The sequence below is a fragment of the Drosophila subobscura genome, chromosome O (assembly GCF_008121235.1).
Source record: "Drosophila subobscura isolate 14011-0131.10 chromosome O, UCBerk_Dsub_1.0, whole genome shotgun sequence".
In the NCBI taxonomy this organism is placed as follows: domain Eukaryota; kingdom Metazoa; phylum Arthropoda; class Insecta; order Diptera; family Drosophilidae; genus Drosophila; species Drosophila subobscura.
Genome location: NC_048533.1, coordinates 8,321,498 through 8,341,667, shown reverse-complemented (window position 1 = coordinate 8,341,667; position 20,170 = coordinate 8,321,498). Strand labels below are relative to the sequence as shown.

Genomic DNA, 20,170 nt, shown 5'->3' with positions numbered 1-20,170 from the left:
GCGATATCCTCAGTTGGGAGTCTCTCTTTATTTGAGGTTAACTTTCTTCAATTGTAAGTTGAGAGATCTGTTGACTCTTTGAAGTATGTACACGGGATGTCATATTGACAAGCGTGATTCCTCGCATCGCTACAGCTAGCTACAGCTACCAACCATCCATCTATCCATCTATCTCCCATGTGTAATTGCAGGCAGCAAAAGCAATGGGAGCACCACAGATGCATTTGTATCTTTCTTTGCGAGTCTTGTGTCTCCTGCTGAAAAGGCTTTCAACGTTGCAACGGACCAGGATGCAGGCCAACAAACAAGACATTGACGTGACGTCTTCTGTACAGTCTACCGTCTACAGACGTATCTGTTGCTCTGCTTGATTTTTTAATTATTTATGCCTAAGACACGTTAATGATTTTCCAAGGAATTGGCCGCAGAGAGAATGCCACCAGAGCAACTGGTTTTTCCTGAGGAAGATACCTCTTCAGTTTCTGCTGCGGATGCAACTGCGAGCTGCGGGCTGCTACTTCTTTCTGTGGCTTTGACCCGCAAACCGAGTGACAACTGCAGCAGCACCGATTGAAATGAGCGAAGAAACTAGTTACTTTTCGCTTTTTGCTGCCAATTGTTTTGACAAGTGTTTGATAGCTGATTGAATTGCAGGCATTTTTGTAGTGAAAAACACACAAAAAAGCAATGAAGATGGTAGAAAAATGATATGAAAGTTGGTTTGACAGAAAGATGATTGCTTGTTAGGATACTTTTTTTGCAATTGCAGAGAAATGAAAGGTAGATATGGTTGTTAGGGATTTACTGTAGTCTTTTTCGCAAGATTTCTATTTAATATTGCTTGCAACTAGTAATGCATTTAAGCATTTCAGAGAAATTGTATAGATTAAAAGCCCCTACCCTGATATCAGATTTCATTAGATCAGTCATCACATAAACATATACAATATTCATTGGCTAATGCTAATTGAACAATGGAATTCTAAAGAACATTTGTCAGGTGATTGAAAAATCAATAAAACTAAATCTCATTTATAGAGAGAGAGAGAAAGAGAGAGAGACATGGTTTGTATAAATGTATGTATGCCATGTACTTATGTACATATGTTTGTATGTATATATGAATAAATCAATCCCCTCACATCATGTAACCTGCACTTGTGGTGTGCACTGCACTCAATATTCAATGAAAAACGATGCATCAAAGTCACATTCATTGAGAGACACTCATCATGGGATGTCGGTTGTCGTCTGTCGGTTTGTTGTAACCTTCAAATGGGTGGCATCGGAGCGGCATCTTACAACACACTCAACACACGACTCAAGGCACGACACACATGGAGGCAGGCACTGGCAGCCAGCACTCAGAGGCGCTGGCAGTGGCGGTGGTGGCATGACAATTGAATTGCAATTAAGCGATGCCAAGTGCAATTAACTCAAACAATTACCAAAGTCACCCAAAAGTCAGGCCCAAAAGTCAGTCACCGCCGTTGCCGCCATCATAATTGCTGGGGCTCCGGCCACAGCTCTGTAAGCGTTGTTTCTCTTTCGATTTGGTTTCGATTTGCAAATACAATATGTACTCTTCGAAAGGGTTTAATGGGCGGATAAACTTTTAAGTACTTATACACACATAAGAATAATTATACCATAAGTAACTTCTAGCCAAAAACTTGGCTAAAACTTAAGAGCATTAATGGAATAATGTTCTGGGAATAATAATTTACATTTATGAATGGGTTTTAGGGGTTTTCTGATGAAACAACTTGTAAATATATTCGAAGATATGATTTCCATCAAATTAACAAGATCCAATTTGATTTTTTACGTTAATACAATTTATAAAGAGAATATTTCCATCATTTTAAACCTCATTCAGATCATTATCCCATATATTTAGAATAAATAATAGGAGATTGAAATTCAGTCCATTCTTGGATTTACTTTAGTGTTGTTTTCCCTTTTTTTTAAAGTGTATCCCAAACTCCGCAGTGCACTTATTTTAACCCACTTCTCCTTATTTTGTTACGTTTCCCTCTTTTTTGGTCAGATCACAAATCGTGTGCAACTTTTGGCGGCACTTTGCAGTTGATTTAATTACAATCGGTGGCACATACCACAAACACTAATACTCGTTCGAGGGAAACTTGAACCCGAGATCAATGGGGTGCCCCGTCTCTTATACTAAAAAAAAACCTAGTCGTATATCCGGCGGTGGCTAATGACTAATGACAAATGTATATAGAAACCCCTCTCTCTCTCTCTCTTGTCGCACTCGTCGCACGTTCCAGTTTGTCGCTTAGATGAACTGCAACTGGGAAAGACTTCAAATTAGCCTACAACAGAATGCAATTAGTGGGGAAATTTTCTTTTAATGACATGATGGAACCGAACCGTCCAGAAAGTGGGGAGAATTTGCTTCTGTCTTTTTAGGTTATTGCGTAGAAATAAATGAAATGAATGGCATGAAATGTAACGCAATGGCACTGAAAGTGGGTTAAGAATTGTCATAATTGTTTTGCACATTCACAGGCACATTTTGTGCTCATTTTTCTGTATTTCTTCATTTGTTGTAATAGAGAGATATTGCAGTTCTTGAGTGAAGACTTAGGGAATGCATTTGATGGAGAGAAAGGTGGAACTCCAGGGCAGTGGAGCGGGATAATTGCGTGAGAAGAAAAGTTAAGTGTGTGTCGACATGTCTTCCTCTTACGAATGAAAGATTACCTCTGGGAAAATAAGCGAATCGTTCTTCAAATAAAGATTTTTCTGTTAAGGTGCAATGAGATTTTTAATGGTTTGAAAGGATTATCATAAGATCTTTTTTAACATAAAGATCCCTTTCAGTCCTAGTTCGAAAAAATAAAAAAATAAAAGTACATCTTTCTCACTCAATGAAACTCTTTTATGCATTCTCATTAGGTTTCATCTTTAATTTTCCTTGGGCTATGTACCAAAATCTCCCCAATTATCAATACAAAAAGTGCCCCCAACTGATTTTAATTTGGGTTTGAAGGGGACAACGAAACTGAATTCGACTCGACGCGTGCTATTGACAGCTGACATTACAACAAGTGTTTTGTGTGTGTTCTGAGAGTGGGAGTCCGTGTGCCGTGTGTCGTGTATCGTGCGTCTGTTTGTACTTGTAATTGCTTTGCTGCAACCCTTTGCCACTCCACATACGGCCATATGGCAGGTGCCCCTCTCTTCAGTTCGCCTTTGCTACTCTGCAAATAACGTTTTTCATTATGATTTTGAAGGAAATTTGATACCCAAACGATGCACTCCACTAAACCTCACCCCCAGGAAACGTGCCTGGCAGACATCAACCCTTGGATGATATTTTTGCAAACCATTTTTGCACATTCTGCGACCTGCGACCTGTACATGCCATCCCCTTTTTCCCCTGTTTTTGTCTGTATAACATTAAAGTTTGAGTAATTTTTGTTGCAATTTCTAGCAAAAATGTACGAAAATGTTGTCGTCTGCAGCTGTCGTCAGAGGCTTTAGTGAATCTTCGTCGTCTCTTCAGTCATATTTCATTCCGTTTAAAGCCCTCAAAAGGATGTTGACTGAACAAAAAATATGAAAGGGAAATATGCTTATACCAGTAAAATGAATTTCTTTGTAAATTGAATTCTGTTCACCAGAATTTTGCATTTTTGTCGGTCATTTTTTCTGACTTAAACTTAAACTGAAAGAAAAAAACAGAAAACAAATGCCATAAAATAACACAGAAAGTTCATTCGGCAAACTCGTGACGGATGTGATCGAACATTCGTATAAGTACATTTGGTTTGAATCAGCAATATTATAATATGTTTTTGTTGGTTGGTCCACGTGTTTTGTTAATTAGGCAATTTTTTGGGGTTATACTAAAATAAACTGCTGTTAAATTAAAGATTTTAAGCAATGCTTAGGAATAGTAGTGCTTTTAGTACATGTTCTCTTTGTTCTCTTTGAAAATAATTTTTGAGTGTAGTTTTTGTTTTTTTCTTTTTATCAATATCCTATCAATTCTCTTTTTTTGTTTGGGGTGGATATTACTCTAGGGATATTTAATAGAGAACAGAATATTTCGAATATTTACAATAAAAAATCCCTTTTATGTTGTTATTCTCATACTTACAATTTCGTGCTATTTCTTATAAAAATCAAATGCAAAGATGAATCAGAAGTGAATTTAATGATTCAGAAATGGTTCTGAGAAACCTATCCAAAATAGTAAGAGCCTCATCTAAAAATAGACCTAAAAATTGTTTTTATACAGTCAGCCGAACGTTTGGTTAAAGTCCCACACACAGATTAAAGCTCAGCTTCGAATTTGTATCTAATTTGTTGTGCGTATATTTTTTTTTTAATTTTTGTATATTTAAGTTTTGTACACATTTTGTTGTTGCCTTCTCGTGAAGTCTCTCTTCAATAATTATATGCCTACAAATATGGAAGTGCCATCGAATTAATCGCCACTTTGCGTTTTTTGTTTTCATTTTCAATATTTCTGGTAGAGTAGAGATCCCATAATGGGGTTCCTCTAGGCCTATTACCGACGCAGAGCAACAGCCATAGCCAGAGTGACCTTCAAGCAACAATCAAGAAATCGGCATTGTCATTCATCCAAGATCTAGAAGAGAGATCCCACAAGACACTAGACGCGCATGGCCAGACGCTCATTCATAATTTCAAGCCATTTTAAGTCTTTTTTCTATGTTTCATTCGTTACTTTGATGAGTTGCCGCACTTGATGCGCACTTCAGCATTGACTTTGATGTACTTTTTGTACTTGAAAAAAGGGCAACAGCTCTCGAACAAATACGGAACAGAATCTCGACACATACAATATTTTGTATCTAATGCTAATAAAATTGATTAACATGACGCAGATTGATGAATGTTAGGGAAGTAGAAATAAATATTTCAGTGGATGTTTCGACTATGGTTTACCTGGAGTTTTGATTTATTTGAGGAAAATCATAATGACCATGGCCATAGTGAACTTCAGTGGCCTAATACAACTTAAAATACAATACACGCTGCACACATTACAGGGTATACATTTAATTGAAATCTGCTTTCAAATGTCAGTCAACGCAACACCCAAATCTACAAACGAAACACACATCGATTTGTGTTTCTTCTGTCTAATCTTTCCCTCTTTTGGGAACACATTTCAAATTTTGGGGGCATAAATTATTGACATTGCAACACTTTTGGAGTCTTTAATCTCTGTGAAATTTCATGTTCCGCTTTTGTATTGAATTAATTTTTGACAGACATTATTTCATTGATAAATTGTTGGAGGGAATGCTTGAAGGCTTGAATGGTTGAAATACCTGTGAGATGCGTGTCTGGGGAAAACGATTTTCCAATGGCTTCAGAGACATTCCATTCCATTTCATAGACATTTTTTTTGGTATATTAATGAGATATTTGTAATTATAATTGGATTTGTATTTAATTGCGGGGTTGTATATTTAAAAATATGTAGGAATGTTAATTTGTATAATCCAGTCGTTTCTTGGATTGTTATGATCTTTTTAGTACCCATTTTTCATTTACTATCCTCTTATAACCCTTTTATATTCTCTCATCTAACATATACCCGTTTAATGTTGCATTTTTAACCACACTTAAATTACAATTTCCTTATGTACAAATGTACATATGTATGTACATATATCCCACCTCTTCTTTTTTATAAGCCAATCCCCAAAACTTTTCCTCCTTTCCTTTGCCAAAATAGAGTTCCCATCCTCAGTCTCATATAACACCATGCCACATATCATATATCACAAAAGGCAATCCCCCACTCAATCCCTCAACTTTCATTTTCTCTTACACAATTTTTCTTTAATTGAAAATCAGGCATATAAAAACCCCTCTGCAACTCCAACAAAAATTATGTCACTAGCGGCTTTGGCTGCCTCTCTGTGTGAGCCCTAAACAGCGTAATTGTTAACAACAATTGTTGTCAGTACTTATAAATATATCTCTTTCATTGTAAAAACTGTCTCGAGGGGGTAACCTGATACTCGCAGTATAAATTGTGGCGACAAATGTTTGTCTGTCTGGCGATGGGACACCCAAAAGGGAGGGGGTCTCCAAAAGTGGGAGAAGAAATACATAGGGCCTTGGGGTGAAGTACTTTGACTTATATATATTTGACTTTTTGATAGTTCATGTTTCCACTTTTTGTAGGGTATTTTACAGACTTTTTTGTGGGGTATTCCTTCTTTTGTGGGTTAGTGTGTTACATCTTTTTTGGAGTATTATGCAGGCTTATTATACCCTGTACCAGATGAATGATTTTGGTTTCTGGGGTTCATATACATGTATAAATGTAATTTACATTATATTGGTGATAAAAAAAAAAATGTACTTTTCGTACTTATCATTTCTAGCTAATGAGTGAACAATTTTCGATATATGTACATACATATGTATACAATCGAAGTACATGATGGGTATTACAGAGCCGCAACACGTGTGGCCGCGTCTCCCAACGTTTCAAGTGGTTTTTTTTGGTGTCTTCCTTAGCTCCTATTGTGTGGTATTTCTTTATTATTGCCTGTATTTAATTTGCTCGATAAAATTTATGATAATTGTTTGCGAGTCTCTTCCCTCCCCTATGTATTTTTCCCCCTTTATCTATCGACGTTTTCCTTGTGTATTTTTTTTCTGTGCTTACATAAATTGTTTCCCACGCTGATTTATTTAGTCATTGGAAACTTTTTCCTTTTTATGTGGTTGCTGACATTTTTTGCAGTATGTAATTGTAAACTTCTTTACTTCTTGTTTTTTTTTATTGCGCGATTCCTGTGCAGCCACCGAAACCATTCTTTGGCCATTCTCCATCTCTTTCTAGGTTTTTCCAGCATTGTCGCTGTCTAGCTCTTTCTATCTCTATTTGTCTCTGTCTTTTTGTCCACATTTGTCTCCCTTTTGTCTCTCTTTTACTCGTATATCTTCCTACATTTGTCTCTTTCTGGTTTGGTAGAAATATTTTGCATATTTCATCGGACATCATTCGTCACGTTGCAGGCGGCGATCTTCTCCTGCCTCTTTCTGCCCCAAAGTGTTGGACGATTAAATGAAGACACACGAGAGCTGTACAGTGTAGAGTCCACACCCGTACCCGTGCTCCTCCTCGCTGGCATTTGTCTCCCTGCATGGGGTGTTCTCTACGTCTGTCTGTCTTTCTGTCTCTCCAATGTGTCTAGTCTCATGTTCAGTGCTCTCAATTACAGCGCCCATAAAACCGTTCGTTGGCAGCAGCGTTGGGTAACGGGGTAATGGGACCAGATCTCCAAGTGCCAACACTCCAAGTTCCACTCGTAGCCTCTCCGATGAGAGACTATTAAAAACCACAAATTGCCGTAACTTGGCTAAGATATTTCCGCTTCCGCTTTTGGCCGCATCATTTATCTTTTTCTACTGCTACTTTTTCCTACTATGTTTTCCGTTAATTTTCCCTGGATAGTTCTTGGGTTCTTTATTTTGTGGTTTGATTTGCATTCATTTTAAAGGCCAAGGGATTGTGGCTTTCAGAACTCAAGATTTTGATTGCCCAAGTCATGTTTTAACACCTTGCCTCAGACCAACCGCAGAAATAGTTTTTTGTTGTTGTTGTTTGCTTGTTGCGTGTCGGTTAATTAAATGTTAGCCCATTTATGGCCTGGTTAGCTATTACAGTTAACACTCTGGAATAGAAAAGCTTCCAGCGAAAAGGTTTACAACCTCTTTGAAAAATCCACTCAAGGTTCATTCATGCTAACATCATGAAAAACTGATGGTGATGTCTATGAATAGGCTTCCTAAGTATAATTAAAATATTTATATGTACTAGATGTATAATTGTATAACAAGTACTTACATTCAGAATCTTCATTCAAATGTCTGAGAATCTTACACAAAATCCATAGAATTCCATAAAGTCTTCAATAAAATTCTGTACCTTCCGATGCAGCCTTTCAGCTTGAGTTTTCGTGGAGCTCTGAAACAATTGTTATTTTTATATGTTAACACAATGTAGCTTTTCCTCCTTAAATTTCCACCTACAAAATCGCACGGGGATCAAAAGTTTCCACAAATATTGGAATTAAGTTTTATATGTGTTAAACACACCTTTTCCATTCCTTCAACAGCATTTTCCAATCTCTTAAATATATTTATGTATCTACCAACAACATCGTTTTCTCCAATGCTGGATTATGATCATAATAAAAAGCATAGCACCTACTCGCCATAAAAGTTATATTGCTTCTGGCACAACTCCAACACTTTTTCTTTGCTATCATAATTTTGTGTTAAACATAACTTCAGAGAGCGAAGGCAACAACCTAAAAATGTGCCAAACTCCGCCTTCAGCCAGAGATGCAAAAACATTTTCTCTGCCACACATTTGCCCCATTCCCCAGACCCCAGAAAAACCCAAAGGGGTAAGAGAACCCATCCAACAATGGCAGAGAGCATCTTCATTGCCAAGTGCAGTGCAGTGGGTAATTTACAAGTATAAAATCAGGCATTGGCCATCAGGAGATGGAGTCTAGACCCCTTTCTGGTACTGCTTCTGGCGGTGCATAAATTTTCTAGGTGCCACCGCCACCGCCGCTCGATGCCGTGAGAAGTTCTGCGATGATTTTCTCACGCATGTCTCTAGGACATGCACGAATGAGCCTCTGTTTTTGCATCAGCATCAACTTCTACTTCAAGCACTTTGCAAGAGTTTTATTATAATTTTGTGAACTATTTTTCATGAGTCGCTCCAATTAGCATTCTCCTTGGGAACACTTTTCGCGCTTATTAGGGAGGGGTTCTCGTTCGGTTCTCTCTCTCTCTCTCTTTGCGGGGTTCATAAAACAAATTGCAACAGGTTGAAAAACTAATTTGCATGCATGAAATTGCATTGACTTCGACTTGTCTTGGGGTCTCCGTCTCCGCCGCCTGAGACACGATCAGAGAGACAGAGTCCATGGCCCCGGCGACAGACAGTCCACTCGAGTCATATCTGCTACAACAAACTTGTCTGAAAACTATTGCCACAGCTGGGTGCTCCAACTCCGATGCCTAGCCCCAATATCTGTACTCGTATATTCATTCATATGTATCCATTGTCTGGCAATGCGGTTGGTCTTTATACTCGCGATATATATTCGCAGTCTCTTTGCCGCATTTTTCAATTGAACTTGAAGTGTCTGTCTCTGTCTTAGCCACCAGCCACCAGACATATTCTGTGCGGACTCCCCCTCGACTCCTTCTCGTACTATCCAACTGCCATAGACCCCAAAAAAGTCTTGCCTAGATTTGGACAAGTTTCCGTTTAAGTACAATACGTTTCGTTAGCTTAGGACAGGTGTGAGATAACAAAGTGATCGATAATTGTCGAATTTTAAATTTCAACGGCATTAACTGCTGTAATATAATTCTTTGGACTCTCTTTTAAAACCATTCTGTTTGTTAATATTCTATACAATCTGGAAATATATATGTAAAAATTTAAGTAAATTCGTCTTATTATTATGCAACGTACTGTACCAAGCTGCCAGCTTGTCTGTTTCTGTTTGAAGTTGTCAGATCTGCTTTACACTAAAACCAAAGAAATACAAACATATATCAGCAGAAAACATGAATTGAAAGATCCTATGATCTCTCTGTGAACTCGTTTATCAACTCTTCATGTGCGAGGGTATCTATTGTTCGTTTATTTATCTTTAAAGCGTTCAATTCCAACACAGTTTGATCTCACTTCAGTCTTTCTGAACACCCTGTGTCTCCACTCGTTTTGAAGTGTCTGTCAGACAGACAGACGACCGTCTTTAAAGCATATTTCGTGTTCTTTGGATTGACATTTGTTCGGCATTTTGAAGTGATCTATATGCATCGCTCAGCTGTGGCTGCAGTCGCATAAATCATGCCACTAGCCACGATTTATATGTCTGCAAAAGTGTCTGCTTATGTATCACATGATTCTAAGGTTAAATGGGATAAGACTACCTTTTCCTTTTGGCCGCTTGTGCGTAAGTTTTTGTATGTTACAATTCTTGTTTTGACTTTGTGGCTAATTATAATTTATGTTTGCCAAGTTGGATGTGACATGTGTTTACCATTTTCCAGCGAATGGAACTCATAAATTTTGTCTACAACTTTTAATTTATGCAGCAACAATGTTCTACATATATCGAATGGTTACTAATTATAAACCCCCTCTCTTTCTGGTCTTACAGATGCTGCCAACGCGGAAGCAGCGCAGAACAGTACCGCCGAGGGAAAACTACAAAAAGAAATCGAATCGATCGATTACATTGACAAGTAAGTGTGTGGGGGAAACCTCAGAAGAAAAACAGACCCATTAGCATGTCTGTAAAGTGGAAAATTACTATAGAGCCGCAGCCGCCTCATTTCTTGTGCCGCCCTACGAATTGATTTATTCGGCCATCGCCCAGTCTCTGGCCAATTACCAAGTGGAATTAACTTGTTGCAATTTTCGTGAAAAAAAAAACCATAATTGTTTTGCTAATCTCAGTGTGCTGTAGTCGTAGTTGCAGTTTAAGTTTCTGTGGCAGTCGCTGCTGTTTCAGTTTGTGTGGCAGTTGCCGTTTGCCGTTGCCTCGTACTCGTATGCTGTGGCAATGCTCTTGTGTGCCTCGCGGATTGTGTAAATTGTCTTCCATGCGACACACTGTTGACCAATCCTTTGAAAAAATTGACAAAACACTTTGATGACAGTTGGGTGTTATTATCGTCGTATCTCTTGGAGATGTCGTTCGGGGTTTCTGGTTGATTGCTCTACAATTTGTTGATTATTTGATGAAGCTTTAATGACTTCGGTGTTTGCGAATCGAATGTGGAAATCTTCAAGTGGGTGTGTAGCGATAATTTGATGTTAGTTTTCCCGGTTAAACAAATCAAAGATTGCTCTAGCAATCGATAGATGTAAGTGGTGTAACTCAAGTTGATATTTTATACCACAGGCCTTTCTAATTCACAAACATTGTAGGGATAATAAAGTTATCGATTTGAATATCGATATTGTTCAAGACTTAAAAACTTTCAAAATCACTGGGTTATCGATAATAAATCAATAATTTTGTCTGTTGCTATTATATCTTGCTAAATATTTTCTCTGCTCAAAGCATTGAAAAAGGTATTGGTATTTTAATAATATATCGAGGCATTATTAAAATAATTACGATAAAATGATCTGTACTAATTTTCACGCTTGCGAATGATTTTATTTCCCATGTTTCTCCTACCCCTTAATGATGCCATTAATTCGAGTAAGAGTCGATACCACTCCATATTCAATAATTAAAGTCAATTCAACTGCACCCCTAAATCCACGCCTCATTATAGGATCACTGAAAACACGGGAAAACACGCTCCAAGTGTGAATTATACTGCAGTTTTTTTCAGGTTTTGTGTTGCCTGTTTTTATTTTCATCTTAATTATTTTATTGCTTGCGGTCATGAGCGCGCATTTAAGCCATTTGCGGACTGCAATTGACTGACAGCTAAAACAGAAACAGTAACAGCAACACTAGCAACAACATCGAAGAGTAACGAAGCCGCAAACATCAGGGAGATCCAGATCGTCGTCGACCGAGTTGTTACCGTTTATATGGCCAATGAACACGGTCCGCGATTTCTGGCCCGAAAGCAGTAAAGTTTTTCCTTTGCCTCACTGCGATATTGTGCAATATTTAATTCACTTAAGAGACAGCCGCCAAAATCAGTTGTGGTGTGTGGCGCGGGATTTTCTTGAAGTTTTATTTTATTCAATTTTTTTTTGGCATGCTCTTACAAGAAAGGGTATTGTAAGTGTTACTAGAAGTTTTGCCACTCTGAAAGTTCAAAATTCTATATTACTAAAGGGAATGAAAGTGCAATTAATGTGTATAATTACTTAGAGCCTTAGTCGCCATTTCGAAGTCTGCGTATTAATAGAAGTCCTTAGTGGAAACAACTAAGGAATGATCCAAAAATATATGTATATGTATGTACATACATATATTCTATTGGATAGTACTTTACATAAGCCTTTTATAGTTTATCAGAGAAAGTCAATTATATACTTAAGATATCTAACTTCATAGATTGTACTTCAAATTTCACATTTAATTTAACTGAAAGGGTATCTCCCAGTTCGCTTCCCATAGCTCTAATTTCTTAACTGTTTTATCTGTTGGTGTAGCAACTTGTTAAATCTATTTTTTCCCCCTATTTTTTCCTCCAACTGTCCTGGAGATCATGTTGTTGTTGCTGGACGGACGGGCGGTGGCGGCCTGTCCAATCGTCAATGTGTTTAATACATAATTTCCTTATCGATGGCGGGATTTTCTTGTTTCGTCTTTTTTTTCTTACTGATTTTTACTTATATTTGTTACCCCTCTGATCACTGCTTTCAGTTGGTTAACTTTTGATATGTAGTCGAGATTTGATTTCTTGAAGTTTAATGGCTTTAAATAATTATGATATTTGGCAGGGGAGGCGAGCAGGGTGTGGTTGCTGTGCAACACTTTTTTGGTTTCTGGTTTCCAATTGATGCAATATCCAAAAGCAGGTTCCCACATGTCTGCTTCTCCGCCTTCGACTACTTCTTTGATTTCTTCTTAATTGACTTCCCATAAGATATCAATTTCACACTGAGATTGAAGACCGACCCAAGTGCTTGGAAGTTGCTTGCAAAGGGAGAAGAAACAAAAACAAACCTTAGGGGGGAAGACATAGCAAAAAGAAACGAGGAAGACAAACCAAAAACAGAATGGGGAGGTGTAACGGATAGTTCATTCATGCCGTCTACTTGCGTTGGTTCTCTTTTCTCTTTCACTTTATCAGCATCTGTGTGTGAGGAAAAAGGAGAGAAATTAGGAAAAAGATGAGCTTATGCTGCGCGACTGTAGAAGCGGGAGGGTAGAGAAAGGCGCAAGCAAAAGCTCCAAATGATGAGGGAGAGTTTGTGTGTTACGGAGAGGTGAAGAAAGATAGGAACTTTATTGAATGTTGTGAGTAAGGGGAAGAGTGGGAGTGTAAGAGAGCGAATTTGTGAGAGGCAGAGAGTGGTGAGTCAGGGAGATAAGCAAAGCTTCGGCAAGATGCGAAGGCGGCCGGCCTGAAGTTCGAACGAAAGGGAAAACAACAACATCTTGCTCCCACAAAAACACAAATAATCACAGAAAAGGCAGCAGCTGAGCCGCAAAATTAGAATTTCACGATCTTTAAATGGCATCAAAACGCAATTAATATAAATTGTGTGAGTACAGTAAGAGAGTAGAGTAAATACAATTTGATAGAGCCACCTAATGAGGCGTTAAATTTGAGTGTAACCTCTGCTCAGTAGGGGCTCTCAAAGACGAGAGAGCGTGACACCAAATTGAGCGCACCTTTCGCAGTCCACAAATTATATCAGATCCCTCCACCTGAATCTATGACGTCACACAGCCCAAAATGCAGGTTCGTGCAATGCAGCGGCGAAATCAAAGCAAAACGTTAATATAAAACGCTTTTTCAAGCGCCTGCGGCACTCACTGCCAGATAAGCCGCTTGTCAAAATCCAACATTTTTATGTGAAATGGCAAAAACATATAAAAATCTGTATTTTCTCATTATTAAATTGAAAGGCATTAACTTTAGTTGTACCTTATTTTTAAGACTCGTGGGCGTTAAAGCGTTGTTTGGCTATACAAAAGAGTCAAACCTCCAAAATGTTTTATTCCATGTGCAGGCATAATCTTGTCCCATTGGCTGTTCAGATTCAAGAGATCTGCCTTTGTGTAGGTTAAATGTCATCTAAAAACCACTTGGCCATAAATTAAAACATCATCATTAACGTTTGGCCTCTCATTAGAATATTATCTATGGGCACTAATCAAATGCATTTGAATTTAGATAAAAGAAACAAATTGAACGAACTAATGTCGAGTCGCTTTAAAACTCCTACAACTTAATGAGGCTCAGTCGTTCCATGAAAACAGAAGGAAGAAACACTTTCATTTGGGTATGGATTTCACTTTCCGTTCGGACACGAATTTGGTATAGAAATTGTTTAAAAATACATATATTTATACGTAGATATCTACACATACAGAAAACTGGTTCGAATCGACTCTTCGTCTGTCGTTTTATGCAAATGAAGTTCAACAAACGCACGATTCCCCAACGATTCCGACTTCCAATTTGTCGCCTCAACGAAACGCATTTAAATTAGCATACAAGTTTTTTACATACATATGCATTGTATATAAAAAACGTGCGAATATTGAAGCAAGTTTTTAATCGAAATTTGATTACGCGATATCCTATGCGAAAAGCGAAAAAACTTTCACTGAACATTTTTAATTGCCGCGAGACAGGGAGAGTCTCTCTCTGCGCAGAAGAGGAGGAGCAGGAGGAGTGTTTATGGGATGGCTTTTCCTCAAGTTAAATGTTATTGAGTTTTCCTTTTTTTCCCACTGATTTTCGGTTAGGCAAAGCAATTGCCGCTTTTTGTGGCATGCCAATGCGTTTGATGAACTTTTCATAAGAGAGAGCAAGATCCATAGAGAGGTGGCAGTGCAACAAAGAGAGAATGAGATGCCAGATGCCTAGAGTGGTGGCAGTTCAAAGCATGCAACTGTAAAAACCCTGATGGTGGCATATCATTACACGATTTTCAAACAAAAAGAGCCCCCCAAAAGACAGTGAAGAAACAGGTGTAACCAGTGACCGAACGACCGATCGTCTATTACGTGATGTCTTGATGGGTGAGAGACCCCGACTAGACAGACGGACGGAAGACAGACCCTCTACACGGATTATCATAGCCACAAATAAAAAAGAGCAAAGCGTTCAATTCCTACAAAGAGAAGTTTGTTTTCAAGTCAAGTTTAAATACCAAAAGGTTGCCACCGATTTTATGGTTACTTAGCATAACAAAAACAAAACCAAAGCCACAAAATAACAGATATACAAACAAATTAAATAATATTTTGGCTGTTCCAGAGAGTTTTAGGGGAAAGATCAGAGATTAGGATGGGAAACATAATTTCAGTAAAGGCGTTCAGAAAAAGAAAATATTACACATAATTAGGGTTTACCTTTGAACATATGTATGTATATTGGAAGAAGAAAATAGCGAAAATACATCACTTGCATCAAAATGTTTAGGGAAATTGTATTTCTTATGGTAAACCTTTTTTATATTTATTGTGTTAAAATGTATTTGTTTTATTATAAACATAATCACTTATACGTAAATAAAAACAATAAACGACAAATGCAGCTAGAGTACTTTCTATGCATATTTCATTATACGTTTCTAAAACACCCTCAGCTAAAACTCCTAAAAGAGAATGGAATATTTTCTGGTTCCATTTTTGTTCTACAGCATGTACGCAACACTCCAAAATTCATTTTCCAACTTTCCCCCAAACCATATACTGCTAAAGCAATTAAAATCGTCCCCTATATGATCTATCAAGAGTTTAAGCCCCAATCAAGGCTATCATGCAATCTATGCAAATCTGTAAAACCTCTTGACAAAAACAAAAGATTTTCCTTAAACCGAAAGACAAAAGACTGAGGCGACAAACTCGTTTCATTGTTTTGTCATGCAGCCCCATAACAAGAGGCAAGAGAGACCCCCAAAAGACAATAAATCTATTTATAATGATAAATTAATATGTGAAGAAAAGACAATCGCATTATTGTCTGTTTGTATGATGGAGAGTGCCTGAGAGAGGGGGGTCTTGCACTGCATTTAGTGGTCTAATTAAACACTTAACGCTTATCGGATCTCTGACATTGCGCAAAACCACCGCATTGGCAACGCCTGAAATGCAATCAAAAAGAGCTCGAAAGCTGAAGTATTTTATATTTTATGGCTTTTTAATGCGTTCCAAATACAGAAATTGGATGGAAAAAAAGATTTGCTTTGCACAATATTTGTGGGCGTTCTTGCCATTGCTGCTCTGTTTTTTATCGTTTCGTTCAAAGAGGGTATTATAATTTTCCATTGAGTATGGTGATACACAAAAGGAAGCAACTGTGATGTCATAACTAACATACATAGTTATATTCTTGATTAGCATCAAAAGCGGCAGCTATATAGATAATCTTCTTATGTTCACCAGTCTTGTTTCATATAAAAACTATCCCAGAGTACTAGTACACAGAATTTTGCATCTGCCATTAAAAGGAATAGATTAGTTTGTACCTTTACCAGATTCAACAGAGGAAGAGATTCAGCGCATGTTTCGCTGTCTGTTTTCATGAGGGGTATAAAATGCCTCCTCACTCGTAGATTGGCTTACTTTCGAGGCTTTGGTTTCAGACCACCTACAATCATTATGAGCCATTAATAAATGTTGCATTTTTTATTGGAACACAGACAAACATCAGGCACACTGGTTGCCATTTTTTTGTATACTATTTTTTGTTTGTTTGTATTCTATGTGCACACCTTGGCACAAAACGCTTTCACAACAATAAAAGAAAAAAAATCATAAAAAATACGTAAAATAAAAATCTGTTTATGGCCTGCGGGGGCATGTGGCACGAGCCTTGGCCAAATGCAAAAATCCCAAACGAGAGACAAGTAAATTAAGAGGTGGATACCAAATTCGACTTCGACTTGGAGTTGGAGTTGCAGTTGCAGTTTGGGTTATGGGGAGTTATTTTTCCTCCTCAAAAAACAAAAAACTTTGTTAGTGGAAATTTAAACGCATTGCATAAGAAAGACTTTGTATCTCCTCCTCTGAAGTATGAATATTATTATGGAACTTTAATTGCAATCAATATGTCGGTGGATTTAAAAAAACATATTTACATTCGGTATTATATTTAAATTTCGTAATGAATATGCTATCATTATCCATTATTTGTTATTTCAATGTAATGGGTTAGAGCTCTCTAAATGGTATGCCAATATTCAAGCTTTATCTCTCCTGTATATACATATGCGATCGGTTCCTCTATCGTTTTTACGTTACTGCCTGTTTTCATTGTGTTGGGCGTTTAACTGGGAACTGGACTGTTTGTGACACATAAATGAATACCTGGCTGCAGTTTCAATCACTGTTAGTAATGCAGATGGCATGCCAACACAACTTCTAATATGATAGCATGTGTGAACGTTCACCACATCCAATGTGAAGTTCCGCTGGGTTGCAGGCACTACCGTTAGGGCCATGACAGGCGCCAAGTGGCTTAATTCTGCCTACCCCTTTCCGTTCCACTCTCTAATGGTTGGGAATAATGAAAAGTTAATATTCAAAGAGCGTTTGCCATATGAGAAAATTAGCATCGAAAAAGGCAAACTGCACGTGAGAAGCTCTATGGATAGAGAGAGGGCTGGCGAGAAGAGGAATAGAGAAAAAAGAAAGGAAAGGGACCGTACAAGACAACAATAAAACATAACTATAAACTGTTTGGCCATATAACATGGGGCTTAGCATGCAACCGGCGATCATCATCATCATCCAACATCAACGTTGCAGCGATGCAACGTTAGGAGACTTGGACTTCGAGCTCTCCATGTGCTTGCCTCAAAGTTTCCCCGCTCTTTTCCAGGTCTTTTCGGGGGTTAACTTGCACGACAGCTGTTGTTGGCGTTGGTCTGACAACCATCCCGAGGAGAACACGGAGGGGCACTGCCACAGGACTGCCATTCGGGCAGCTGAAAATACGACAGACAAACAAGTTGCTGGTCTGGCTGCCTTTTCTTTGCCAAAGAGTTTAGTATGATTATATTTTTGTAAAGCTCTTTTTCTGTTCGTGGATTTATATGCCAGAGACGTGCAAAATTTGAACCAGTTTATAAACAAAAGCCCCAGCCAACAGGAGCCCCGTAAACAAAAGAGGGGGCCCGCTGGAGTGTTATAGCTGTAGAGCTGCATATGGGGAGTACAGTGCTAGTGAGGTGTGTGAGTTATGGCGAAATTTGTATGCCTTGCACCCGTCAACAATTGACTACTGGCATGAGTTTATTATAGCGAGGAGCAGGGCCTCTCTGCCTTATTTATCGGTGGATGGGTCCATGGCATGTTAATCGAGTGGATAACCAGGATATGCGTATTCTCATAATTCTTGGATATAAAAAATGGCCAGTAGATGGAGATGGGCATTAGTTTTTAGAGGGGGATTAAGAAAATGATTTATGGAGTTGTTAGATGACAGAAGGATTTCTATAAGATCCAAAATGACTAAAGCCAATGGCTTCGCTTTTAAAGTCTGCGAAACTAAGTATTTTAGGGATATATTCGATGCAATTTCGTTTGATTTCTCGTCTGTCTGCTGATATAAATAAACTGAAAGCCAATTTAATACCCTTAAAATTTCTTGGTCTTCAAATTTCTTAAAATTGTTTTCTATTGGAACCTAAATTACTTTCGGTTTCAGTAGCGTATTTATCCTTTTGCATTCTCGGTCATTCTCTTTTGTAATATTAGCTTCTGCGCTTGGCTGTCAGGAGACCCTTTTTAAAAACAAACCGGATACCCGTATTCATTAGAACTTACACTAAAGATGTCCCAAAAATAATTTACCCTGACAAAGCCTCATAATTTCTTTTCAAGGCAAAGTCTTAGGGTCTCACTTTTGATATGCATATATGTGTGTAGGTCCATTTCCATTAGGGCAGTGTATATGCCCCGTTTTTCGACCACAGGAAAACAGGATTAACTTTGGGGAATGAGTCATGGTTGAGCAAATCTGCAGACAACAATCTTGGCTGTTGACTGTGTGTGGAAACCCAGCTGGGGTCTCCGCTGCCTCACTATTTGCTCCAAAGATAAATTGGCAACACGCGTCGCAGATGCCTTTAAGAAATGTACCCATAAACAAGAAGTAAACTCTCTTCTTTTCAGCCAAAGCCCCTGAATCCACTCCATTTTCTCAGTCAATCCCACTCTCTTTTTAAAGGCTTAACCATTCTCTGGCAGATGCTTATACCAGCATTTTATTTTGAAGTCCTGCTTCTCAGCTCTGTGTGCCTTAATTATCCCCGAAATTGATGAACTCTCGCAAGAAAAGGAGAGCAGTGAATGGATGGGAAATGTAAGACTGAATCCACTCGAGGCTAATTGATTCAAATGGTAATAACTACTGGTTTTATGTTGACTTCAATCTTCTCTCATGCACCAAATAGTTTCTCGTTTTTTGGCCAGTGGCCCAACTCGTGATGGCAAGAGAAAAGGCCAGCCAGCCATTGATTGGCTTCTGCTTCAATTTATGACTCAATCAATCCTTTTGGGCCAATTGCAATTGCAGTGCATGGCACTGTGACTACACCCAAGATTTGCAATTGTATCTACAATTTGTGCCTGCAAGCAAATTAGCTGCAACTATCACTCGAAAGAGGGAGCGTTTCGACTATCGTTTCAGGGGATAATTTTGTTTAAATTTTTCATTAAGTTTTCGTGTTTCTTTCACAATTATTTTTTGCTATACGTAACGAACATGTGTCATTCATTCAATCATTTTGGATGGCTCTTGCGTGTCTCTCTTATACTCATATATGCATGTACTTTCAACACCTTTCAGCCTGTGGCTTCTACTTGTTTATTTAATTCGTTCCAGAACCTGTACTAATAATGAAAATGTTTATTTCGCTGTGCTAATGTGCATTATGCAAAAAAAAAGGTAATAAATTAGCCAAAACAAGAAATATGAATTATTATGCATAAGTACACCAAAAATACATTAGAAACATGTTTGACCATTTCAAAGACTTTAAAAATATACTTGATGTATGTATCTACTGGTGCAATACAATAATCATAATGAAATACTGGAACCTTGGGTGTTTTGTTTTTTTGTGGCCTTAATTTGCTAAATTTTTATGATTAGTTAAAAAAAGTCTTAGGGGCCTTGCAACAAACTTGTTGTGATTCTATAGTGCAGGAATGTGAAACGACTAATTAAATGAATAGATAAAAAAATTTCTGCATTCTGGTAGGTGCGATCACTCCTTACGATTATGTCATTTCGGCTTTATCATACACACAAAACTCTAGAACCCACAGAAACTAAAAAGTCTTCTGAAGATACAAGTAAAAGATTAAATATACTTAAATTAGTGATCCCTTTCAAGAAATAAAAAACGTTCTGGCTTGTTAAACTTATTTTTTAAATGAACATTCAGGCAAATCTTTACATTAACCTATAGAAAGTTTTAGTAAAAGCTAAAAAAACTTTT

General features: G+C 37.9%; 1 protein-coding gene across 6 annotated transcripts in view; it reads left to right on the top strand.

The window, feature by feature from the left end:
• Positions 1–20,170, top strand: part of LOC117898295 (tight junction protein ZO-1) — a 99,661-nt gene that overhangs the window by 28,553 nt on the left and 50,938 nt on the right. For all 6 annotated transcript variants that reach the window (XM_034807552.1, XM_034807551.1, XM_034807558.1 and 3 more), the window contains exon 2: positions 10,224–10,308. In XM_034807552.1, coding sequence (XP_034663443.1) covers positions 10,224–10,308 — 85 coding nt within the window. The remainder of the gene's footprint in view (positions 1–10,223; positions 10,309–20,170) is intronic.